Genomic DNA, 26078 nt, shown 5'->3' on the forward strand with positions numbered 1-26078 from the left:
GAGCAAGGAGTGTGCAACAAGCACGTGCAAGGCAGAAGCGTGCAACCAAGAAGCATGCAACAAGCACACGAACACCAGCTCACCTTGGAGGGGTCGGGGGGCAGCACAGCCTCCACGGTGAAGGGGCTGCCAGGGACGGGGTGCCCGTCGTAGGTGACGTCCACCTTGTAGGGCCCCTCCTCGGGGGGCACGTACTGCACGCGGTGGGGGCCGCCGGCCGTCCCCGGCTCCACCTTGCAGGGCACGGGGCGGCGCGAGGGCGCCGAGATGCGCACGTCCAGCCGGCCCTGCCCGCCCGCGCCCTGCGTCTCCACCGCGAACGCCTGCTCCTGCCCCACGGCCACCTCTGCAGGTGTGGGGGGAAGGTGTCAATGGGGGGGGGGTCCCAGGGTCCCGGCCCTCCCTGGGGTGCCCCATAGCTGCAGGGGGTCCCCAAGGATGTCCTGGTGCGCCCTCCCCATGGGGAGCCCCAACAGCAAAGGGGTCCCACATCCTACCCTACAGGGCATCCCATAACCAAGGGAGATCCGTGCTCTGGTGCACCCACCCCACGGGGCACCCCATAACCACAGGGGTCCCCAACCCTGCCAGGTTCACCCACCCTATGGGGTGCCCCATAACTAAGGGGATCCCATGCCCTGCTGCACCCACCCCAAGGGTACCCCATAACCAACGGGGTCCCACATCCTACCAAGGTGCACCCACCCTATGGGGTGTCCCATAACCAAGGGGATCCTACACTTTGCTGGGGCGCACCCACCCCATGGGGCACCCCATACCAACAGGGATCCCCAACCCTGCCAGGCACATCCACTCTGTGGGGTGCCCCATAACCAAGGGGGGCCCCACATCCTACCAGGGTGCACCCACCATATGGGGTGTGCCATAACCAAGGGGATCCTACACTTCACCAGGGCACACCCACCCCATGGGGCACCCCATAACCATGGGGGTCCCGTGCCCTGGTGCACCCACCCCACAGGGCACCCCACACCGTGGGGGTCCCACACCCTCCCCACAATGCCTCCTGTGCCTGATGGTCCCATATACACCACCCGGGTGCCCCCACCCCATGGAGCCCCCTTGCCCCATGGTGCCCCCCACCCCATGGTGCCCCCCCCTCCGCCCCACAGCACCGCCCCCACTCACTGGTGCTGAGGCCCTGCACCTTGACCTTGCTGAGCTGCAGGGCCGGCGCCACGTTGACGCTGAAGGGGCTCTTGGGGACCGGGTCCCCCCCGTAGGTCACCACCACGGTCATGTTACCCTGCAGGACACGGCACCTCAGGGTGCTGCTGGGGGCCAGAGGGGTCCCTGCACCCACCCGGGGGTACCCAGGGGCTGCTAGGGAAAGGGGGGCACCCAGCATTTTGGGGGCTCCTATGGGTGGGAGCCTGCAGGGACCCCATGGGTGCCCCATTTGTGGGGGTGCCCAGGGGACTGGGGGGTTCTGGGGATGCGAGGGGTGGCCCCTGTGGGGTGGCTGGGAGCAGGGCACAGCTGCCCATAGAGGGGTTCATGGGGTGCTCGTAGGGATTGGGTACCCATAGGGGTGCTCCATGGGGTGCCAGTGTTGGGGTGCCCATGGGGACTGGGTGCCCATGGGAGGGGGGACAGGGGGTGCTCATAGGGATGGGGGGGAGCCATTGGGGTACCCACAGGGATGGGGGGGGGGGGACCATGGGAGTACCCATAAAGGCGGGGTGCCCATGGTGGTGTCCATATGGGATGATCGTGGAGATGCCTGGTGGATGGGGTGCTGCAACGGGTGGTTCAATGGGACGGCCACTATGGGATGGACCCCATGGGACGGCCCCCATGGGATGGCTGCTATGGGATGGCTCCCACGGGTGCCCCCCCTGGCGCACCTGCTGCAGGGCCGTGTACTTGACGGTGTAGGAGTAGTCGTGGTTGTCGATGACCTCGAAGTCGCGCACGGCCGGGCCCTTCCCTGGCCCCGCAAACTGCACGTCCAGCTTGGCCTTGCCCGCGCCCTTCGTGTGCACCGTGAAGTGGGTCGGCTTGCCCACCTCCACACCTGCGTGGCACCGCCAGCACTGTCAGCACCCATGGGTCCTGCCCCATGGCGCCCAGACCCACAGCACCCTGAGACCCCCAAACCCAGCGCCCCCCAGCCCCCAAACCCCGTCCCCGTCCCCTCACCTGTGCGGCTGAGGCCGGGCCCCTCCGCCTTGACCTTGCTGCTGTCGTGGCACGGGTCCACCTTGATGCGGAACGGGCTGCTGGGGATCTCCTGCGGGGACAGGCTCGGGTCAGGGACACGGCCAGGGACAGGGGACAGGGACATGGAGCATGGCCAGGGATGGGGTGGCACTGCCACAGATGAGGGACACGGTCAGGGTCATGGCAAGGAGAGGGTATGTGGCCCAGGGGCACGGCCAGGACAAAGGACACCACCAGGGGACACCACCAGGGACAGGGGACATGGCCAGGGGACATAGAGCACAGTCTGGGACAGGGGACACGGCCAGGGACAGGATGGCACTGCCATGGACAAGGGACACGGCCAGGATCGTGGCAAGGACAGGGGACGTGGCCCAGGGACACGGCCAGGACCAAGGACGCCGCCAGAGGACATGGCCAGGGACAGGGGACACAGCTGAGTGAAAGGGGACACTGCCAGGAGGTGCTGCCAGGGGACAGACAGCATGGCTGGGGACACGGCCAGGGGACAGGGGACACGGCCAAGGGACGGGGTGGCACAACCCCAAAGCAGCATGGCCAAGGGACGTGGGTGGGTGCGTGCCAGGAGTGACACCGCCAGGGGATGAGTGATACCGCTAGGGGACAAGTGGCACTGCTGGGCACAAGTGGCACCACCAGGGGTGCGAGTGGCACCCCTGGGGACAAGTATCACCACCATGGCACAAGTGGCACTGGTAGGGGACGAGTGGCACTACCATGGCACGAGTGGCACCGCCAGGCACAAGTGGCACCACCATGGCACAAGTGGCACTGCGGGGGACGAGTGGCACTGCAGGGGACGAGTGGCACCATCAGGAGGATGAGTGGCACTACTGGGGACAAGTAGCACCACCATGGCACAAGTGGCACTGCTGGGGGTGGCACTACCATGGCACAAGTGGCACTGTGGGGGACAAGTGGCACTGTGGGGGACAAGTGGCACTGTGGGGGACAAGTGGCACCACCATAGCACAAGTGGCACCACTGGAGACAAGTGGCACCATGGGAGTGGCACCACTGTGGCACAAGTGGCACTGCTGGGGACGAGTGGCCCCATGGGGGTGGCACCACCACGGCACGAGTGTCCCCGTGGGGACGGGCGTCCCGGCGGCGCACCTGGTTGGCGAAGAGCACCATGATGGTGTAGAGCCCGGCGCCGGGCGGCGTGTACTTGACGGTGAAGGTGTCGTTGTCGTTCTTGATGATGTCGAAGTCGATGTCGGCCTCCAGCGGCCCCACCACGCCCGGCGCGCACTTGATGCCGATGCTCACGTCCCCTGCGGGCGGGGGGCCATCAGTGCCGCTGGCACCGTGCCATAGGGACAGGGACAAGGGGACAGGGATGGGGACGAGGGGATGGGGACAGGGGGACGGGGACGGGTCCCCACCTTGCCCGGCCTCGCTGCAGTCCACAGTGAAGTAGGTGGGCTCGCCCGCCTTCAGCCCCGTCTTCTCCACGCCCGGGCCGTGCACCCGCACACGCCCCGGGTGGCTGCCCTCGCCCACGTTCACCTGTGGGGCGCCCGCGTCAGTGGGGTGCTGTGGGGTGCATGGACCCCACCGACCACGCATCCCACGGAGCGCAGACCCCTTAGGGTGCGCCCCATCCTCCCGCCTGGCACCCCATGGACCACGCGCCCCATAGACCGGGGTGCACCCCATAGACCTATCCCCATAACCGTGCCCCATACCCGTACCTAGCACCCCCTTGTCACTCACCCCGTTCCTGTCCCCATAACACCCATCCTGTGCTCAGCACCTTCTCCTTGTGCCTGGCACCCCACGTCCCAAACACCCCATATCTGTGCCTGGCACCCTGATGCTTGTGCCTGGCACCCCATACCCCATGCACCCCACACCCATACCCACACCAGAACCTTTTCCTTGCGCCTGGCACCCCACACCCTATTCACCCCCATAACCCCCTGCACCCCACATCCATGCCCAGCACCTTCGCCTTGCTCCTTGCACCCCACACCCCACCATACCCCACGCACCCCATAGCTGCACTAGGCACCCCACGCACCCCAAACCCATACCAGCCCCTTCTCCTTGCTCCTGGAACCCTACACCCCAACACACCCCACACCCCATGCACCCTATATCCATGCCCAGCCCCTTCTCCTTGCTCCTAGCACCCCACACCCCCCATACCCCATGCACCCCATACCCACACCACCACCTTCCCCTTGCTCCTAGCACCCCACACTCCAATGCACCCCACACACCCCATAGCTACGCTGGGCACCCCACGCACCCCATATCCATTCCAGCACCTTCCCCTTGCTCCTGGCACCCCAACGCCCCCCATCACCCCCCACCCCCTTCCCCGTGCCCCCCCACCCCCCCAGACCCCCACGCACGCGGAAGGGGCTGCGGGGCACGTTGACGCCCCCCCAGGTGACGATGATGGTGTGCTTGATGGCCTTGGTGGGCACGTAGACGCACTGGTAGGTGCCGTCCCCGTTGTCCTTCACTTTGATGTCGATGGGGCACCCCTCAGCGTCCTGGGGGGGCAACAGAGGTGAGGGACCCCCGACAGCCCCTGAGACCCCCTGGGACCCCCGTGGGACCCCCCCTCGGGACCCACCTGTGCGTAGAGCCGCAGATCCCCTCGGCCGGCGCCGCGTGCGTCAATGGTGAACTCGGCCGGGCGCTGCACGATGACCCCCGAGGGCTCCAGCCCCGGTCCCCACGCCTTCACCTGGGGGGGGACACAGGGACATGGCTTGGGGGGGGGGGCCCTGGGGGCGGCCCCCAAACTGGGGAGGTGTCGGGGTGTCCGTGGGGGGGGAGTGGGGGGTGCTGGGGGAAGGGGTGAGGGGCACCCATGCGTGCTGGGGGTGACTGGGGGGGGTGGGGGGGCAGGATGGGGGACATGGGGGGGACATGGGGGGGGGATGTGGGGTGACCTGGGGGATGGGGGGGACATGGGGTGAGAAGGGGGGACATGGGGGGAATATGGGAGGGACAGGTGACAAGTGGTCACATGGGGACACGGGGGGACATGGCGGGGACACGCAGACGTGGGGGGACATGGAGGGACAGGAGGGGGCATGGGGGGGCAGAAAGGGATGGCACTGGGGGGACAGAGAGAAAATGGGGTGGGGCATGGGGGGGACAGACGAAGAGCCAGGGAGGGCACAGGGGTGACGGGAGAGGACACGGGGGGACACGGAGATGACATGGAGGTGACACGGGGGGGACATGGAGATGATATGGGAGGGGACATGTCGGGGGGGGGACAGGGGGGTACCTTTTCGGGGAAGCAGTCGGGGGGCGCGGGCAGGATGCGGGCGATGAAGGGGCTGTCGCGGATGTCCTCGTCGTCGCACACCACGTGCACGGCGTACTCGCCCGGCTCCGTGGGCCAGTAGCGCACGTCGCAGGAGCCGTCCCCGCGGTCGTCGCACTCGATCTTGGCCTGCGAGGGGCCCTCGATGGAGAAACCTGGGGGGAGAGACACGGGGGGGGGGGGGGACACGGGGCGTCATGGGGATGCGGTGGTGGCACCCAGACAGGGCCTCAGCCCCAGACGGGTGTCCCCGGCAAGGTGGTGCTCATCCTGTGGCCATGTCCTCACCATGGAGCCACCAAACCTGTCCCCATGTCCCCACCATGGTGCCACCATCCATGCCCACATCCCCACCATGGTGCCACCAAACCTGTCCCCATGTCCCCACCACAGTGCCACCAAACCCATGCCCATGTCCCCACTACGGTGCTACTCCATCCTGTCCCCATGTCGCCACCGTGGTGCCACCATCCATGCCCATATCCCCACCATGGTGCCACCAAACTTGTCCCCATGTCCCCACCACGGTGCCATCAAACCTGTCCCCATGTCCCCACCGTGGTGCCACCAAACCCATGCCCGTGTCCCCACCACGGTGCCACCAAACCTCTCCCCACATCCCCACCATGGTGCCACCATCCATGCCCATGTCCCCACCACGGTGCCACCCACCCTATCCCCATGTCCCCACCACGGTGCCACCAAACCTGTCCCCGTGTCCCCACCACGGTGACCCCCTACTGTCCCTGTCCCCCCACCCCCGTCCCCATGCCCCCCCCGCCCCCCACTCACCCAGCGTCCCCACTTCGGTGCCGATGGCCTCCACCACGAAGTCGGCCGACTTCCCCACCACGCCGGTCTCCAGCCCCGGCCCCCAGGCGCGCACCTTCTGCGAGCCGGCCTCAGGGGACACCTGCACCTCGAAGGGGCTGCGGGGACGGGTCAGGGTGAGGCGGGAGGGACACCCCCCACGACCCCCCCACCCCCCCAGTGCCACCCCCAAACCCCGCTTACCTGCGGGGGATGGCGCAGCCCCCCCAGGTGATGGCCACCAGGTGGGTGCCGGGCTGCACCGGGCGGTACTCGCAGGCGTAGACCCCGTCCCCAACGTCCCGCACCGACACTGGCAGCTCTGTGCCGTCTGGGGGGGGGACACAACGGGGGGGTCACCTCGGGGTGCCCCCACCCGAGGAACCCCCCCCACACACACACACACAATGGGCTCCCCAATCGTGCGCCCCCACCGTGCGCCCATGGGGCACCCGTGGGGTACCCCAACCGTGCGCCCCCATTCGTGACCCCCCCCTACAATGGGCACCCCCAGAACACCCCCACTATTGATTCCCCCCCCCGAACCCCCTCACTATTGATTTACCCCCCCCCATGAGCACCCCCACGGTACCCCCATAACAACTCCAGGACACCCCCACAGCACCCCATGGGCACCCCTAGCCATGTGCCCCCCGCCCCAAGGAGCACCCCCAGGACACCCCCATGGGACCCCAACATTGCCCCCCCCCATGTACCCCCATCCATGTGCCCCCCCATGGGCAATGGGCACCCCCCCACGGTACCCCCATAGCACCCCCATGGGTACCCCAACCCGCCCCTACCCGTGACCCCGCCCCCATAATGGGCACCCCCCCAGCACCCCCAGGGCCCCCCAACCACTGACACCCCCCCCAAAAGGGAACCCCCAGGGCCCCCCCCGTCCTCCTCCCGCCCCACGGACCCGCGGCTGCGGCTCCCAGCAGGGGGCAGCAGCGGCAGGCGCACAGTGCCGGGCACACGCACCCGTGCACACGCCCCCCTTGCACACCCCTTGCACACCCACGTACCCAGCTCAGCGCACATCCTATTGCACACCCCTCGCACCCCCGTGCATGCCCCACGCACCCCTTGCGCACCCCCACACCCCTTGCACACACAAGCACACATCCCCATGCACACACCCCTTGAACACCCACGCACCCCCTTGCACACCCCCAGCTCAGTGCACACCCCATGCACACCCCTCGCACCCCTGTGCACACCCCATACACCCCCTGCACACCCCCAGCTCAGCGCACACCCATCTCAGCACCCCCCCTTGCACTCCCACGCCCCCCCTTGGACACCCACAACCCCCCCTTGCACACTCACCAGGCCCCTTGACCAGCACCCGCAGCTCCCCGGTGCCGGCGCCCTTGGTGAAGACCCTGAAGGCGGCCGCCTCCTGCACCCGCACCCCCTTGGGCTGCAGCCCCCGGCCCGAGGCGCGGCACGCAGCAGGGCTGCAGGCTGGGGGGGGGGGGTCACACTCAGCACCCCTGCCTGGCACCCAGCACCATGGGGGGGGTAATGGGGGGTGTAACGGGGGTGTAAGAGGGACCTGGGAGCAACGGGGTGCCTTGGGGACAGCCTGGGGGCATGGGGTGCTATGGGGGTGCCAGGGGCACTGGGGGGGCATGGGGACACCTTGGGGACAGTGGGGTGCTGTGGGGGTGCCAGGGATGTCAAGGGGGGCATGGGGACACATTTGGGACAGGTGGGGTGCTATAGGGGCACCAGGGACATCAGGGTGCCACTGGGACACCAGGGACATTGGGAGGGGGCACAGGGACACCCTGGGGACAGTGGGGTGCTATGGGGACAGCAGGGACATAAGGGGGGGTCCATGGGGACATCCTGGGGACAGGAAGGTGCTACGGGGTCCCTAAAAAGGCTGTGGGGACACCCTGGGGACAAGGAGGCGCCACGGGGGCACAAGGAACATGAAGAGGGCCGTGGGGACACCAGGGGAAAAGGGGATGCCAGGAGGTCCCCAAAGACATAGGGGGGCTGTGGGGGTCCACCAGGAGGACCGGTGGATGTGGCAGGGACACCAGGGGTACGAGGACACCCCAGGGACACGCTGGGGACGTCGGGGCCCGCTCTCACCTTCGGCCACGTTGACGGTGAAGGGGCTCCTGGGGATCTGCGCGCCCGCGTAGGTGACGTGCACGAGGTGCGTGCCTTGCAGCGCGGGCCGGTAGGTGCAGCGGAACGTGCTGTCCCCCTTGTCCTCCAGCATCACCTCCACCGTGTCGCGCCGCCCCTGCGGGTCCACGATCACCACGCCCACGTCGCCCGCGCCGGCCCCTGCCACCGCCAGGACACGGCCTCAGCACCACGACGCCACCGTGACACCGGGACGTGGCCCCGGTGACACCGCGTCGTGGCGCGGCCGTGACACCAAGACACGGCCCCAGTGCCATCGCATCATGACGTGGCCATGTCGCCAGGAGAACATGGCCCCAGTGCCACCACATCATGATATGTGACCATGCCACCAGGAGAACATGGTCCTGGTGCCACCACATCATGACATGTGGCTGTGCCACCAGGAGGACGTGGCCCCAGTGCCACCACATCGTGACGTGGCTATGCCGTCAGGACATGGCCTCAGTGCCACCAAATCATGACGTGGTTGTGCAACCAGGAGGAAATGGCCCTGGTGCCACCGTACCATGAGATGTGGCCATGACACCAGGAGGATGTGGCCCTGGTGCCACCATATCATGACGTGGCACCAGGAGGAAATGGCCACGGGGCCACCCAGGGCCACCACAGCCACACCACCATGAAGACACAGCCCCAGTGCCACCACAGCCCTGCCACCGTATGGACATGTCCCCAGTGCCACCAGGCCATGCCACAGCCCTGCCACCATGAGGACATGGCCCCGGTGCCACCCAGTGCCACCAGCATGCCCCCACCCGTGTCCCAGCCGCCCACCTGCAGTGTAGATGTCGAAGTAGGTGGCCTTGTTGGCCACGTTGCCCACAGGCTCCAGGCCGGGGCCGCGCGCTGTCACCTTGCTGGCGTCACCCAGCGCCATGCCCACGTTGACGCCGAAGGGGCTCTTGTCGATGTTCTGCCCCGCGAACAGCACCGTCACCTGCGGGACACCACGAGGACACCAGTGGCACACCTTGGGGACACCCTGAGGACCCAGTGCCACAGCTTGGGGACCTCTGTGGAATACCCCAAGGACCCAGTGCCAGAGTCTGGGGACACCCTGAGGACCCAGTGCCACACTTTGTAGTCCTCCATGGGACACCCCAAGGACACCAATTCCATGCCTTGGGGTCCTCCATAGAATACCCCAAGGACCCCAATGTCACACCTTGGAGACCTCCATGGGATACCCCGAGTATCACACCTTGGGGACACCCTAAGGACCCCAATTCCACACCTTAGGGACCCCCATGGGACACCCTGAGGACCCCAAGGTCACACCTTGGGGACCTCCATGGAACACCCCGAGGACCCCAATGCTGTGCTTTGGGGACCTCCATGGGACACAACAAGGACCCGCTGTCACACCCTGGGGACACCCCAAGGACCCCAATTCCACACCTTGGGGACACCCCAAGGACCCCCATTGGACACCCAGAGGAGCCCAAAGTCACACCTTGGGGACCTTCATGGAATACCCCAAGGACCTCAATGCTGCACCTTGGGGACCTCCATGGGACACCCCAAAGACCCAGTGTGACAACTTGGTGACACCCCAAGGACCCACTGCCACACCTTGGGTACCTCTGTAGGGCACCCCAAGGACCTAGTGCCACACATCGGAGACACCCCGAGGACCCCCATGGACATTGGGGACACTCCGAGGACCCCCATGGGACACCCAGAGGACCCCAATTCCACACCTTGGGGACCTCCGTGGGACACCCCAAGGACCCCAGTCTCAGACCTTGGGGACACCCCAAGGATCCAGTGTCACCCTTTGGGGACACCCCAAGGACCCCAATTCCACACCTTGGGGACACCCTGAGGACCCCCATGGGCCACCCCAAGGACCCGCTGCCCCACCCTGGTGCCCCCCGCTGGCGCCCTCACCTTGTGCAGCCCCGCGACCTTGGGGATGTAGGTGACAGAGTACGTCCTCTTCTTGTCGTTGTTGGGGACCACCTTGGCCTGCGGTGACAGCCCCAAGGGGGGGGGGGACACGGTGTCACCAACCCCACAGAGGTCACCGCGATGGGGCACGGCGCCCCAACCCTCGTCCCCAGTGCCCCCAGGGGGTGTTGGGGACGGGGACGCGGCGGGGTCCCCTCGCACCTCCTCGGTGTGGCCCTCGGGGTCCTCGATGTAGACGAGCACCTCGCCCACGCCGGCGTCCAGCGTCTCCACCGTGAACTGCGCCGGCTTCAGCACCGTGTTCCCCTGGGGCTCGATGCCTGCGGGATGGGGTCAGCATGCGCCGTCACCGCCAGCCCCCCCCGGCACCTCCCCGCCACCACGGGACATCACCCCGGCGCCACCGTGGCCGTGTCACCACCAGGACACATCCCCACTGCCACCCAGCGCCACCACGGCCACCGCAACATAAGGACTTGTCCTCAGTGTCCCCACAGGTGTGCCACCGTGAGGACACGTTCCCAGTGTCCCCATGGCCGTGCCATGACCATGCCACCATGAGGACACATTCTCAGTGTCACCAGGGCCACCATGGCCACCTCACTGTGAGGACAAGTCCCTAGTGCCACCATGGCCATGTCACGAGGACACATCCCCAGCACCTCCATGGCCATGCCACCATAGAACACATCCCCAGCACCACCATGGCCATGCCACCACAAGAACATGTCCCCAGTGCCACCATGGCCATGCCACCATGAGGACATGACCCCAGGGCCACCATGACCGTGCTACGGCTATGCCACCACAGAACATGTCCCCACTGTCACCATGGCCATACCATGACCGTGCCACCACGGGGACACGTCACCACCACGGCCATACCCCCACAAGGACACGTCCCCAGTGCCCCCTGGGGGTCATCCCCACACATGGGGGGATCCCTGGGCTTTCAGCCTCCCCCCGTGTCCCCCCATGTCCCCCGTGTCCCCATACCGGGCCCGTAGGCGCGGGCGCGCGTGGGCTGCAGCTGCCGGGAGCGCAGGGGGGCTCCGGGCTTGAGCTTGGCCTTGGGGAACTGGGACAGGTAGGTCATCACCGAGTGCTCGTCCACGTTGGGGTCCACGATCTCCTCGGGGGCGATCACCTGCGGGTGCCCCCCCCCCCCGTTAGTGCTGTGACCCCTGCACCCCGGGACCCCCAGACCCGGGGACACCCTACACCCAGGGACACCCCTGCACCTTGGGGACACCCATCCCCAGGGGACACCCCATATCCGGGGCCTCCCCCTTACCCAAAGGACCCCCCATACCCAAAGGACCCCCCCCCATACACAAAGGACCCCCCCCCCCATACACAAAGGACCCCTCCCTGCGCCCTGGGGACCCTCCACACCCAGCAACCACCCCCACCCAAGGGACCCCCCTGCACCTCAGGGACACCCATCCCCAGGGGTCCCCCTGCACCCTGGGGACCCCCCCTACCCAATGGACACCCCCCCACCTGGGGACTCCCCATACCCAGGGGTTCCCACTGCATCCAGGCCCCCCCCCCGCACCCAGGGGACCCCCACATACACCTGGGGACCCCCCCACACCCAAGGGTCCCCCATCACCCCCAGCACACCACCCCTCCCCATACCCCCAGGACCCCCTCCCCCCATATCCAGGGACCCCTCCCCCCATTCCCAAGGGCACCCCATGCCCAGCCCCCCCCGTGCCCCCCCCCATGCCTGGGGCACGCCGAGCCAGTCGTCCGCCTGCTGCATGGCCTCGCGCGCGTTCTGCACGGGCTGGTTGGGGTCCCAGCTCTCCCAGTCGGGGCACAGCCCTGGGGGGGGGCAGCAGGGGCACCCCTGGGGTCAGCACCCCAACACCGCCCCCTCCCAGAGCCCCCCCATGTCCCCCCCACCGCCACCCACGACCGCAGCCTGGAGGTGCACAACGCACCAAAGTGCCCCCCACAGCCCCCCGAACCCCCCGTAGCCCTTCCATATTGCCCCACCCCCTATGCCCCCTGTACCCCAATAGCCCCCCCCCAGCCCCCATACCCCAATAGTCCCCCCATAGCCCCCAGAGACCCCCACTCCACATAGCTGCCCAGACTCCCGCAGCTGCCCAGAGCCCCCCCCATTCTCCCCATAGCCCCCCATTCCCCATAGCCCCCCCATTCCCCATAGCCCCCCCATGTCCTCCCAGCCCCCATACCCCCATAGCCCCCCATAGTCCCCCACCCCCCATAGCTGCCCATAGCCCCCCCATGTCCCCCCATAACCCCCCACACCCCCCTATACCCCCCATGCCCCCCAGGCCCCATAGCCCCATGTCCCCCCACCCCCCCCATGCCCCCCACAGCCCCCCATGTCCCCCCACGCCCTCCAGCCCCCCATGCTCCCCCACACCCCCCCAGCCCCTATACCCCCATAGCCCCCCACAGCCCCAGAGCCCCCCAACACCCCCAGCCCCCCATGTCCCCCCACGCCCCCCATGCCCCCCCCAGCCCCTATTCCCCACCACGTCCCCCAGCCTCTATGCCTCCCATGTCCCCCCCACACCCCCCAGCCCCTCTACCCCCATAGCCCCCCGCAACCCCATATCGCCCCCAGCCCCCTGACCCCCCCACCCCCCCGTGCCCCCCCCCCCCTCACCGGGCGCGCAGTTGTCCACCAGTGCCCCCAGCGCCTTCCCGTCCTGCCAGTCGCGGTTGAAGTTGGTGATGGGCAGCTGGGGCACCTTGTTCTGGATCCAGCCCAGCAGGCGCTGCTTCGGGGTCTGCCGCCGCGCGTCCTCCTCGTCCTCGTCCTCCCACATGGGCATGGAGATGGAGTAGTGCAGGATCAGCGTCCACACCAGCCCCAGGATCAGCTTCAGGTTCCCGTCCACGATCGCCTTGCTGTCTGTAGGGGGTATAGGAGACGTATATGGCACGTATAGGGGATAGATGGGATGTATAGGGGGATATAGGGGGGTATAGGGGACGGAGTAGTGCAGGATCAGCGTCCACACCAGCCCCAGGATCAGCTTCAGGTTCCCGTCCGCGATCGCCTTGCTGTCTGCAAGCGGGGACCCCCCGGGACCCCTGGTGCTGTCACACCAAGTTGGGGACCCCCCAGGATCCCCTGGTGTCACCGCACCAAGTTGGGGGACCCCAGGATCCCCAGTGCCATCACATCAAGCTGGGGACCCCCTGGGACCCCCAGTGCTGCTGCACCAAGTTGGGGACACCCTAGGACACCCCTGGTGCCACTGCACCAAGTTGGGCCCCCCCCCCCAGGACTCCCCACTGGTTGGGGACCCCCCCCCAGGACTCCTGGTGCCACTGCACTAAGTTGGGGACCCCCCGGGACCCCCGGTGCCAACACCAAGTTCAGGGACCCCCAGCACATCACCCAAGTTCAGGATCCCTCGGGACCCCCATCGCTGCTGCACCAAGTTGGGGACACCCTAGGACACCCCTGGTGCCACCACACCAAGCTGGGGACCCCCTGGAACCCTCAGCACATCACGCCAAGTTTGGGACCCCCCCCAGACCCCGAGCACCATCCCACCAAGCCGGGGACCCCCCGGGACCCCCAGTGCCATCACACCAAGCCGGGGACCCTCCGGGACACCCAGCACCCGGTGCCATCGCACCAAGCTGGGGACACCCTGGGACTCCTGGTGCCACTGCACCAAGCTGGGGAGCCCCCAGGACCCCCTCAGTGTCCCCACACCAACTTGGGGACCCCCAGGACCCCCAGTGCCACTGTACCAAGCTGGGGAGCCCCCAAGACCCCCGGTGCCATCACACCAAGCTGGGACCCCCCCCCCAGGACCCCTGGTGCCATCGCACCAAGTTAGGGACCCCCCCAGGACCCCCAGCACCACCACACCAAACTGGGGACCCCCCCCGGAGCCCCAAGGCGCACACGTGGGGGTGTCCCGGCCACCCCGACACCGCTCCGGGGACAACCCCCCCCAGCATGCAGGGCACGGGTGGGGGTCACCGGCACCAGGCTGGGGCCCTCCCCCCCCCAGGACCCCAGGGCGCACGCACAGGGGACACCCAGCACCCAGCTGGGGACCCCCCAGGACCCCAGGCTTGGGACCCCCCCCAGGTGCCCCAAGGCACACGGGGACGTCCTGACCCCCCCAGCACCAATTTGGGCCCCCCCAGGACCCCCGGCTGGGGACCCCCCCATACCCAGGGCGCACCCACGGGGCTGGGGACACTGGGGCACCCCGGGGGGGGGGGGGGGACGCACCGTGACAGGTCCCAGCCCCCAGCCCCACCTCGGGGGCACCCCAAAACCCCCGGAGCACTGGGGGGGGGATCCCCAACCCCCCCCCCTGCGCCCCCCCCCCCAGCCCCGGGGGTCCCCAGCACAGCGCCGGGGGGTGCCCGGGGGGGGGGAAACTGAGGCACGGAGCTGCCGGGGGGGGGGGTGCGGGGGGGGTGATGGGGGGGGTCCCGGCCCCCGCCCCTCCCCCCGGCCCCAACACGAACCCGGCGCCCCTCCCCCCCCCCGCCCCTCCCCTCCCCCCCCCCCCCCGGCCCCACCGAGCGATCGCGTTTCGGGAGGAAATGGCCGCGGGGGGGTGGGGGGGGGGCGCGGCGCTGAGGGGGGGGGGGAGGGCGCGCGCCCGCGGGAGCGCGCACGGGACCCCTGGGGGCGCGCGGGCGCCGCGTGCAAGGGCGGAGGGGGGGGGGGGGGGCGCGTGCAAGGGCGCGCAAGGGCGCGCGTGCAAGGGCGCCCCCCCCACACACGTGTGCCCGCGGGGGGGGGCGGGGGGGCGCCCGTGCGCGTGCACGAGGGCGGCGTGCGCACGCGCGGGGCCGCGGGGTCACCCCGCAGCTGTCCGGGGGGGGGGGGGGCGCCCCGGGGGGGCCCCACGCGCGGGGGCGGCGGGCGGGGAGCGGGGCCCGGCCTCGTGCCAGCGGCGTGAGCTCAGCGCCGCGCCCACGCGGGGGGCGGCCCCACGGCACCGCCCGGGGGGGGGGGGGGGGGGAGCAGACCCACGGCACGGCCACCCCCCCCCGCCCCCGGACCCACGGCACAAAGACCCCCCCCGGCCACAGCCGTGGGGCCAGACCCATGGCGAGGACCCCCAGACCCACGGCACGGACCCCCAGACCCACCCGTGGGGCCAGACCCACGGCACGGACCCCCGAACCCCCCCGGCCCCCAAGGCACGGGCCCCCAGACCCCCAGCCCAAAGCCCCCCAGCCCCACCCATGGGGCCAGACCCACGGCACAGACCCACAGCCCCGTGGCCCAATGCCCCCCGGCCCCATAGCACAGGCCCCCAAACCCACGGCCCAAAGCCCCCAGCCCCCCAACCCAAAGCCCCCCAGCCCCACCCGTGGGGCCGGCCCCACGGCACGTCCTCGCCCGCAGCTCGGCCTCCTGTGGGGCCAGCCCCACGGCACGGTGCTCACACAGGGAGCCGGACCCCCGAGCACACCATGGCGTGGACCCATAGCGCGGCCCCACAAATGTCTTAGCCCCACGGCGCAGCCCCATACACGAGGCCAGCCCCACGGCATGGCCCCATGGGGCAACCTCGTGGCAAAGCCCCACGGCACAGCCCCACACATGGACCTGGCCCCACGGCACAGCCCTATACAAGAGGCCAGCCCCATGGCACAGCCCCACGGCACAACCCCACGGCACAACCCCATACAAGAGCCCAACCTCACGGCACAGCCCCAATGGCGCAGCCCCACACGGGGACCTGGCCCCATGGCACAACCCCATGGCAAAGCCCCACGGCAAAGCCCCACACCCAGCCCCGCGCACACGCGGACCTGGCCCCACAGCACGGCCCCACAGCACGGCCCCACGCAAGGACCTGGCCCCCCACCAACCCCACGCCAACCCCCCTCGGCTCACCGATGGACACCAGCTTGATGTGCTCCCGCTCGAGGAACTCGAGGGCCACCGAGACGTTCTCCAGCTTCATCTGGCGGAAGTTGGGGCGCGGGTGGTACTTGCGCCCCATCTTCTTCTGGCTCAGCACCTCGAGCAGCGCGATGAGCCGCAGCCCGTCGCTCAGGTCCCGCTGCAGGTCCCCGATGCGCTTGTGCACGCACTTGAGGTGCTCGTTGCACCAGCGCGTGAAGGTGTTCTGCTGGATCTTCTTCCAGGGCGCGTCCTCCGCCAGGTCCTTCTCGGTGGCCGGCAGCTCCTCGGGGTCCTCGCCCGCCGGCGCCTCGTAGCCCGACGAGTTCATGGCGGGGACGGGGATGGGGACGGGGATTTGGGAACGGTGGCCTCGCCTCGGTCCCGGCGCTTGGGGACGGTGCCCGGTGTCCCCAGGCGGGTGCCGCTGCTCGGGCTCCTGTAGTTTTGGGGTCCCCCTGCTTGGGGGTCCTGTAGTTTTGGGGTCCCCCTGATTGGGGGTCCTGTAGTTTTGGGGTCCCGCTGCTCAAGGTCTCGTAGTTTTGGGGTCCTGCTTCTCAAGGTCCTGCTGCTCAGGCTCGCGCAGTTTTAGGATCCCACTTCTCAGGGTCCCGCTCCTCAAGCTCCTGGAGTTTTGGGGTCCTGCCGCTCAGGGTCCCGTAGCTTTGGGGTCCCGTGGATTCGGGGTCCTGCTGCTCGGGGTCCCGGAGTTTCGGGGTCCTGGAGTTTCGGGGTCCCGCCGCTCGGGGTCCTGTGGATTTGGGATCCCGGGGATCTCCCGGGGTTCCCCGGGGATTCGGGGTCCCGCTGCTCGGCGTCCCGCGGATTTGGGGGGTCCTGCCGCTCGGGGTCCCGACGCCTCGGTGCCGCGGTGCCGTGTCCCTCCGGGCGCGTGGGGCCGCGGTCCCGCGTGGGTGCCGGTCTCGGTGCCGGTGCCGGTGCCGGCGGCTGAGTGGCGGCGGGGGGCGGCCGGGGCCGTTTTAAAGCGCTGGGGCCCGGCCCCGCGGACCCGCCCGCGGCAGCAGCGGCAGCGATCGCGGCCGGGCCGCCCCGTGACAGCAGCCGCTATTTATAGCCGCGGGGGGGGGGCCGCGGCCCCCGCCCGACGACGAGCCCCGAAAACCGCCCGGACCCCGCGCGCGGAGCCCCCGCGCCCCGAAACGCCGGGACCCCGAAACGCCGGGACCCCGAAGCTACCGGACCCCCTACTGGACCCCCCCTCCCGGACCCCAAAACTCCGGGAGCCGAAACTCTGGGATCCACCCCCCCCCCCCCGGGGCCGGTGCCCCGAAACGCCAGGACCCCGAAATGCCGGGACCCCGGAAGCCCAAACGCCGGGACCCCAAAGCTATGGGGCCCCGAAACTCCGGCACCCGAAACTTTGGGACCCCCCGGACCCCGAAACGCCAGGACCCCAAAGCTATGGGGCCCCGAAACGCCGGGACCCGAAACTACAAGACCCCGAAACTACGGGACCCCAAAACTACGGGACCCAAAAAGCTGGGACCCCAAAACCACGGGACCCAAAACTATGGCACCCCGAAACGCTGGGACCCCAAATCTACAGGACCCCAAAATGCCGAGATCCCAAAACTACAGGACCCAAAACTAAGGAACCCCAAAACACCGGGACCCCGAAACATGGTGAACCCCCTGTGTCAGTGCCCCAAAACTCCAGGACCCGGCACCCCAAAATTCACAAACGCCAGGATCCCAGCACCCCAAACTCTGATACCCGGGGCCCCAAAATGCCAAGACCCCAGGGCCCCAAAACTCTGTTACCAGGGCCCCAAAACTCCAGGACCCCAAAACTACGGGACCCCTGGTGCCAGTGCCCCAAGACCCCAAAACACCGGGACCCCAGCACCCTGAAACTCTGATACCCAGGGCCCCAAAACTGCAGCAACTCCAGGCCCAGTGCCCCAAAACACAAGGACCCCAAAACTGCAGGACCCCTGGTGCCCGTGCCCCAAGACCCTGAAACACCAGGCCCTGGTGCCCTGAAACTCCAGGACCCCAAAACACTGGGACCCGGTGCCCCGAGACCCCAGAACACCAGAACCCTGGCACCCCAAAATGACAAGACCCTGAGACACCAGGACCTCAAAACTACAGGATCCCTGGTGCCAGCGCCCCAAAATGCTGAGACCCCAAGACCCCAGAACACCAGGACCCCAGCACCCCGAAGCTCTGGTACCCAGTGCCCCAAAACTCCAGGATCCCCAAGTCTGGCACCCCATAAAGCTGGGACCTCAAAATGCCAGGACCCCAAAATTCTGGTACCCAGCCCCCCAAGATGCCGGTACTCCGAGATCCCAAAACACCAGAACCCCAAAAATACAGGACTCCAGCACCCCAAAACTCTGGTACCTGGGGCCTCAAGCTCCAGGACCCCAAAACTACCAGACTCCCAAACCTGGCACCCCAAAATGCTGGGACCCCGAAACGCTGGGACCCAGCACCCCAAAACTCTGGGACCCTGAGACCCCTGTACCCCAAAACACCACCACCTCCCACCCCAAAATCTGATACCCTGCACCCATAATCTCTGGTGCCCCAAAACTCGGTATCCCTGTACCCCCCCCCCACAGGAACCCAGCACCCCAACGTTCCCATTCCCCAATGACTCATCACCCCAAAACCCTGGCACCCCAAAACCTCAGCACCCCAAATCCCAACACCCCAAATCACAGCACCCCAAATCCAAACACCCCAAACCCTGGCACCCCAAAACCACGATGCCTTGGGCACCCCACCCTGAGCACCCCAAACCCAGCCCCCCCAAACCTCCACACCCAAACACCCCCCCCCAGGCCCCCCAAATCCCCCCATGACCCCCGCAGCCCCCCCTGAACCCCCAGATCCCCCCATGACCCCCCCCCAGCCCCCCATAACCCCCATTAACGGGGCCCCATTCCCATGGGGGGGCCCTGTTCCCGTGCCCCCCCCTTGACCCCGGTGCCGGTGACGCCGCGCGGTGACGTGGCCCCGGGGGGGGTCGGGGTGTCCCTGGGGTTGGGGACAGGTCTGTGCCCCCCCCGTGTCACCACGTCACCACCTGGCCACCGGCCCTGGAAGCTTCCAGCGTGCGAAGGGGGGGGGGAACGGGGGGGCACCCCGGGGAGTGGGGGGGGTGCTAAAAATACCCGGAGAGTCAGCGCCACGCACCCGGCCCAAAATACCCCGGCACACGCCGCTGCCTGGGACGGGGACACTGGTGGCACCCGCGGGGACGGGGACCTGGGTGGCACCCATGGGGACGGGGACCTGGGTGGCACCCACAGGGACACGGGTGACACCCATGGGGGACACCAGTGGCACCCACAGGAACATGGGTGGCTCCCATGGGGATGGGGATGGGGACACCAGTGGCACTCACAGGGACACCGGTGGCACCCACGGGGATGGGGACACTGGTGGGACCCATAGGGCCAGGGACACTGGTGGGACCCACAGGGGCACGGGTGGCACCCACTGGGACGGGGACGCCGGTGGCACCCATGGGGACAGGGACACTGGTGGGATCCATGGGGATGGGGACACTGGTGGCACCCACGGGGACATGGGTGGCACCCATGGGGATGGGGACACCGGTGGCACCCGTGGGGACAGGGACTGGGGTGGCATTTGTGGGGATGGGGACACTGGTGGCACCCGTAGGGATGGGGACACCAGTGGCACCCACAGGGACAGGGACCTGGTGACACCCCCAGGGACCTGGTGACACCCCCAGGGACGTCCCCACGTGTGCCCACGGGTGGCAGTGGCGCGTCCCCGAGCCGTGACACTCACACCCGCCGTGCGAAGCAGTGGTGTATTGCCCCCCCCCAAACCAGTGACAGGGGTGACAGGGGGTGACGGGGGGGGGTGACACAGGGGGGTGACACAGGGGGGGGCGCGGGGCTCAGCGGGGCCTCAGGCGCGGGTACAGCACGAGGACGGTGGCGGCCACCACGAAGAGCAGGAAGGGCCCGAGCCCCCCGAGGGGTGCCTGGAGGGGGGGGGGGGGGCAGTGTCACCGGGGTGGTGTCACCGGGGTGGTGTCACCGGGGTGGTGACACCAGGGTGGTGTCACCACCCCCCCCGATGTCCTCCCCCCCCTCCGTACCTGGATCTCCTCCGGGCTGTGGGGCTGGGACCCCCCAGGCTCCGCGGGCTGGGGGGGCTCCGGGGAGGGCCCCAATGGGGGGGCTGGGGGGGGCGGCTCCATGCTGGTGGGGACCCTACGTGGGGGGGGAATGGGGCTGAGTGATGGGGACGGGGACAGGAGGGGGGCGTGGGGACATGGGGACATGGCTGGGGGGCAGGGGGCAGGGATGGGGACGGGGGGACACGGGGACAGGGGGACGTGAGGAGGGGGACATGGACATGGAGAGGGGGGAGGGGGACATGGGGACATGGCTGGGGGGCAGGGGACATGGATGGGGCCAGGGGGACACGGGCAGGGGGACCTGGGGGACCCAGGGGACACAGGGACAGGGGGACACAGGGACAAGGGACAGGGGCACGTGGGCAGGGGGACACGGGGTCATGGGTACAGGGTGGGGGGTCAGGGGACACGGACAGGGGGTGACGGGGACGTGGGCAGGGGGCACAGGGGACAGAGGGGACGCGGACACAGCGGGGATAAGGACAGGGACACACGTGGGACACGGGGATGGGGACACGGGGATGGGGACACGGGGACGTCATCAGGGGGATGTGGCCTGGGGGGGGACGGGGACATGGGGGGGGGGAGATGGGGGACAGGGGGGACGTGGCCATGGGGGACATGGGGGGGACGTGGCCATGGGGGACACGTGAGGGGACAGGGGACGGGGACGGGGCCAGGCCAGGCGGTACCGGTGTCCCTGGCTGTCCCCCGGGCAGCGGTGGCGGTGCTGCAGCGCCCGGTGCGCCTCGGCCACGCGGCCCAGCTCCTCTGCAGGGCGTCACCGCGGTGTCACCTCCTTGTGGTGTCACCTCCCGCGGTGTCACCCCCCCCACGGTGTCACCCCCACCCTCAGCGAGGCGTCACCCCGCCCCAGGGTGTCACCCACACGCCGTGGTGTCACTGCGCCCCGCGGTGTCACCAGCCCCCAGGCTCATTCCCGGCCCCACGGTGGCCACCGCGCTGTGCCACGGTGTCACCCCCCCCCCCCCGTGGCACGGCCATTGTCCCACCGTGACGTGGCCACCGCCCTGCCACAGCATGGCCACCAGAGTGCCACCACCCTCCAGTCCATGGCCACCATCCCACTGTGCCTTGGCCACCACCCTCCAGTCCATGGCCACCCCCTTGCCATTCCATGGCCACCCCCTTGCCACTCCATGGCCACCACGTTCCCCTCCATGGCCACCAAAGTGCCACCACCCTCCACTCCATGACCCCCATCCCACTGTGACATGGCCACCAAAGTGTCACGCCATGGCCACCACCCTCCACTCCATGGCCACCATCCCACTGTGCCTTGGCCACCACCCTCCAGTGCATGGCCACCCCCTTGCCACTCCATGGCCACCACGCTCCCCTCCATGGCCACTAAAGTGCCACCACCCTCCCCTCCATGACCCCCATCCCGTTGTTACTCGGCCACCACCCTCCCCTCCGTGGCCACCACCTTGCCTTGCCATGGCCACCCCTCCTCCCCACGGCCCCCACCCCACCTCATCGCTCCACAGCCACCACCTCGCCACGCCACGGCCACCACCCTGTCCCCGTCCCCGTCCCCATCCCCGTACCCCGCAGCCGGGCCACCTCGGTGGTGGCCTCCTGCCACTGCTGCTCCTTGCCACGGCTGCTGGCGCGCAGCGCGGTGGCCTCCAGCTCCCAGCGGGCTCCCAGCTCCCGGAGCATGGCCACCTCCTCCTGCAGGGTGGCTACCTCCCGCTGCCACGTGGCCACCTCGTCCCGCAGCCTGGTGGCCTCCCCCTGCCACGTGGCCGCCTCATCCCGCAGCGTGGCCGCCTCGTCCTGCCACGTGGCCACCTCGCCCCGCAGCCTGGTTGCCTCCTGCTGCCACGTGGCCGCCTCGTCCCGCGCCGTGGCCAGCGCCCGTTCCAGCTGACCCCGCTCGGCCGCCTGCCCGGCCTGCAGCGCGCCCAGCTCCGCCTGCAGCGTCCCCAGCGCCGCTGCGGGACACGGGGAGGGGACACGGGGGGGGCACATCCATGGGGTCCCCATCCCATGGGGTCCCCATCCCATGGGGTCACCGTCCCATGGGGTGCCCATCCCCACAGGGTGCCCATCCCCATGGGGTGCCCATCCCATGGGGTGTCCATCTCTGGGGGTCCCTGTCCCCATGGGGTACCCATGCCTGGGGGTACTGATCCATAGGGTCCCCATCCCCATGAGGTGTTCATCCATGGGGGTCCCCATCCCACGGGGTACCCATGCCTGGGGGTACTGATCCCTAGGGTCCCCATCCCCATGAGGTGTTCATCCATGGGGGTCCCCATCCCACAGGGTCCCCATCCCTATGGGGTGCCCATCCCTGGTGGTCCCAATCCTGTAGGATCCCTGTCCCCATGGGGTGCCCATTCCTTGGGGTCCTGATCCATGGGGATCCTAATCCCTGGGGGTCCCAATCCCTGGGAGTCCCTGTCCCCATGGGTTCCCCATCCCAATCCCTGGGGGTCCCTGTGCCCATGGGTTCCCCATCCCAATACCTGGGGGTCCCAATCCCTGGGGTCTCTGTCCCCATGGGGTGCCTGTCCCCATGGGGTACCCGTTCCTGAGAGTCCCAATCCCTGGGGGTCCCCATCCCTGGTGTCCCCGTCCTATGGGGTCCCAATCCCTGCGGGTCCCTGTCCCCCTGGGGTGCCCACCCCTAGGGTCCCTGTCCCCATGGTGTCCCCACCCCAATCCCTGGGGTCCCTGTCCCCATGGGGTGCCCATTCCTTGGGGTCCTGATCCCATGGGGTGCCCATTCCTGGGGGGTCCCAGTCCCTGGGGGTCCCAATCCCATAGGGTCCCTGTCCCCATGGGGTCCCCATCCCAATCCCTGGGGTCCCTGTCCCCATGGGGTGCCCATTCCTTGGGGTCCTGATCCCATGGGGTGCCCATTCCTGGGGGGTCCCAGTCCCTGGGGGTCCCAATCCCATAGGGTCCCTGTCCCCATGGGGTCCCCATCCCAATCCCTGGGGTCCCTGTCCCCATGGGGTGCCCATTCCTTGGGGTCCTGATCCCATGGGGTGCCCATTCCTGGGGGGTCCCAGTCCCTGGGGGTCCCAATCCCATAGGGTCCCTGTCCCCATGGGGTCCCCATCCCAATCCCTGGGGTCCCTGTCCCCATGGGGTGCCCATTCCTTGGGGTCCTGATCCCATGGGGTGCCCATTCCTGGGGGGTCCCAGTCCCTGGGGGTCCCAATCCCATAGGGTCCCTGTCCCCATGGGGTCCCCATCCCAATCCCTGGGGTCCCTGTCCCCATGGGGTGCCCATTCCTTGGGGTCCTGATCCCATGGGGTGCCCATTCCTGGGGGGTCCCAGTCCCTGGGGGTCCCAATCCCATAGGGTCCCTTTCCCCATGGGGTCCCCATCCCAGGGGGATCCCAATCCCTGGGGGTCCCAGTCCCTTGGGGTCCCAATCCCTGGGAGTCCCTGTCCCCACGGGGTCCCCATCCCGATCCCATAAGGTCCCCGTCCCCCTGGGGTGCCCACCCCTGGGTCCCCCCCCACCCCGCACCCCACTCACTGCCCACGGAGGGGCACCCGCTCAGCTCCATGGCCCCACAGGGGGCACCGCGCCTGGCGCCAGCACCGCGGTCACCGGGGCCCCCGGTCACCCCGGTAACCGCTGCCACCCGCACCCAGTGCCACCAGTGCTCGGTGCCACCGGTCACACCAGTGCCCCCAGTGACACCCCTGACCCCGGTGACATCAATAACCAGTGCCCCCAGTGCTCCCAGTGCCCCCACCAGTGCCCCCACCTCCCAGTGCTCCAGTGCCCCCATTTAGTGCCTCCACCTGCCTGTGCTCCCAGTGCTATCAGCTCCCAGTGCTGCCAGTGCCCCCACCAGTTCCATCAGCTCCCAGTGCCCCCACCTCCCCATGCCCCAGTGCCCCCATTACTGCCCCCATCTCCCACTGCTCCCAGTGCTATCAGCTCCCAGTGCTGCCAGTGCCCCCACCAGTTCCATCCACTCCCAGTGCCCCAGTGCCCCCACCAGTGTCCCCACCTCCCAGTGCTCCCAGTGCTCCCAGTGCCATCAGCTCCCAGTGCTCCCAGTGCCCCCACCAGTTCCATCAGCTCCCAGTGCCCCAGTGCCCCCATTAGTGCCCCCACCAGTGCCCCCACCTCCCAGTGCCCCCACCTCCCCGTGCCCCAGTGCCCCCATTACCGCCCCCACTTCCCAGTGCTCCCAGTGCCATCGGATCCCAGTGCCCCCAACGCCCAGCAGCAGGAGGGGGGCCAAAGGGGGGGTCCCTCTCTGGGGTAGGGGGCACCAGGGGAGCCCCGGGGGGGGCAGCCGTGCCCCCCACCTCCCCGTGCCCCTCCCCACCGCCCCGTCCCCCCCAGCCCCACCTCACTCTGCGGGGATTTGGGGGGGCATCCCCGGACCTGGAGGGGGGGGGGAGGTGGGGGCCCCCCCGCCCTTAATCCCCCCCCAGCTCCGCCCTAAGCGGCTTGGGCGCTTCCGCGCCGCAAAAAAAAAAAAATAAAAAAAAAAATTAATTAGTTAATTAAAAGGGCTCGTCCGGGATTTGAACCCGGGACCTCTCGCACCCTAAGCGAGAATCATACCCCTAGACCAACGAGCCGCCGGCCGCGTTACTGCGCACGCGCCTCCCAGACCCGGCCCCGCCGCCCTCCCCCGAAATGGGGACACGAAATGGGGACCCCCCCAAAAATGCGACCCCAAAAAACAGCCCCGGAATGTGGCCCCAAAAATGCAGCACCCCCCTCCAAAAAAAAAAAAAAAGCCCAAAAAATGTAGCCCCAAAAAAACGGTCCCAAAAAAACGGTCCCAAAAATGCGGCCCCAAAAATGAGGACCCCAAAAAGCAGCCCCGAAATGGAGCCCCAAAACTGCAGCCCAAAAAAACCCAGCCCCAAAAAAGCAGCCCCAAAAAAACACTCCCAAAAATGCGACCCCTAAATGCAAACCCCAAAAACCAGCCCCGCCAAAAAAACAGCCCCCAGAATGCAACCCCAAAGCTGCAGCCCCAAAAATGCAGCCCCAAAATGCAGCCCCAAAATTTGGACCCCAAAATGTGGACCCAATAATGCAGACCCAAAAAAACAGCCCCAAAAAATCAGCCCCCCAAAATAACAGCCCCAAAACTGCAGCCCCAAAAAAAAACAGCCCCGAAATGTGGACTCCACCCTAAAAAACCCCGAAATGCGGCCCCCAAAAAAACAGCCCCCCCCAAAAAAAAGCCCCAAAATCCGGCCCCCAAAAAAACAGCCCCAGGATGCAGCCCCAATAATGCGCCCCCCAAAAAAAACAGCCCTGAAACGCGGCTCCAAAATGCACCTTCAGGATACGACCCCAAAAATGCAGCCCCCCCAAAACAACCCCAAAACTACAACCCTGGATGTACCCCCCGCCAAAATACAACATCAAAACGCCCCCCCCCCAACATGCAACCCCAGAATGCGACCCCAAAATTGCAGTCCCAGAACGTGACCCCAAAATGCAACCCCCCCACACAAAGGGGGGGGCAGGGGGGTGACACGGGGGGGGGGGAAAACAGGGGGGATGGGACATGGGGGGGCAAAAAGGGGGTGACACTGGGGGGATGTCGGGGGCTTACATGGGTGGGAGCGTTTTGGGGGGGGTAATGGGGGGGGTTACAGGGGTTGGGGGTGACACGGGTGGGGG

At 68.3% G+C, this 26078-nt stretch overlaps 2 protein-coding genes and 1 non-coding gene across 3 annotated transcripts in view; all 3 read right to left on the reverse strand.

The window, feature by feature from the left end:
• The window catches only part of FLNC (filamin C), a 39164-nt gene extending 21868 nt beyond the window's left edge, over positions 1–17296 (reverse strand). Inside the window, 20 exon segments of the mRNA XM_066995453.1 lie at positions 84–346; positions 1150–1267; positions 1869–2038; positions 2164–2254; positions 3322–3482; positions 3594–3717; positions 4569–4712; positions 4796–4909; positions 5462–5655; positions 6293–6429; positions 6515–6641; positions 7643–7780; positions 8420–8620; positions 9257–9419; positions 10373–10450; positions 10595–10713; positions 11390–11540; positions 12126–12223; positions 13041–13289; positions 16266–17296. Of these exon segments, the coding sequence (XP_066851554.1) occupies positions 84–346; positions 1150–1267; positions 1869–2038; positions 2164–2254; positions 3322–3482; positions 3594–3717; positions 4569–4712; positions 4796–4909; positions 5462–5655; positions 6293–6429; positions 6515–6641; positions 7643–7780; positions 8420–8620; positions 9257–9419; positions 10373–10450; positions 10595–10713; positions 11390–11540; positions 12126–12223; positions 13041–13289; positions 16266–16605 (3180 nt within the window). The 5' untranslated portion in view covers positions 16606–17296.
• A 2820-nt stretch (positions 17297–20116) lies between these two features.
• LOC136790763 (coiled-coil domain-containing protein 70-like) lies at positions 20117–24106 on the reverse strand. The gene is made up of 5 exons (XM_066996481.1): positions 23949–24106; positions 21996–22385; positions 21117–21195; positions 20383–20497; positions 20117–20265 (listed from the first exon to the last, which is right to left on the reverse strand). Exons 1-5 carry the CDS (start codon positions 23977–23979, stop codon positions 20179–20181), a joined length of 702 nt encoding a protein of 233 aa, XP_066852582.1. The 5' UTR covers positions 23980–24106; the 3' UTR covers positions 20117–20178.
• An 837-nt stretch (positions 24107–24943) lies between these two features.
• On the reverse strand, positions 24944–25015 carry TRNAP-AGG (transfer RNA proline (anticodon AGG)). Its single transcript has one exon. It is a non-coding gene; the product is annotated as a tRNA-Pro (tRNA).
• Positions 25016–26078: the final 1063 nt, after the last annotated feature.

This window comes from Anser cygnoides, chromosome 1 (genome assembly GCF_040182565.1).
Source record: "Anser cygnoides isolate HZ-2024a breed goose chromosome 1, Taihu_goose_T2T_genome, whole genome shotgun sequence".
Lineage (NCBI taxonomy): Eukaryota > Metazoa > Chordata > Aves > Anseriformes > Anatidae > Anser > Anser cygnoides.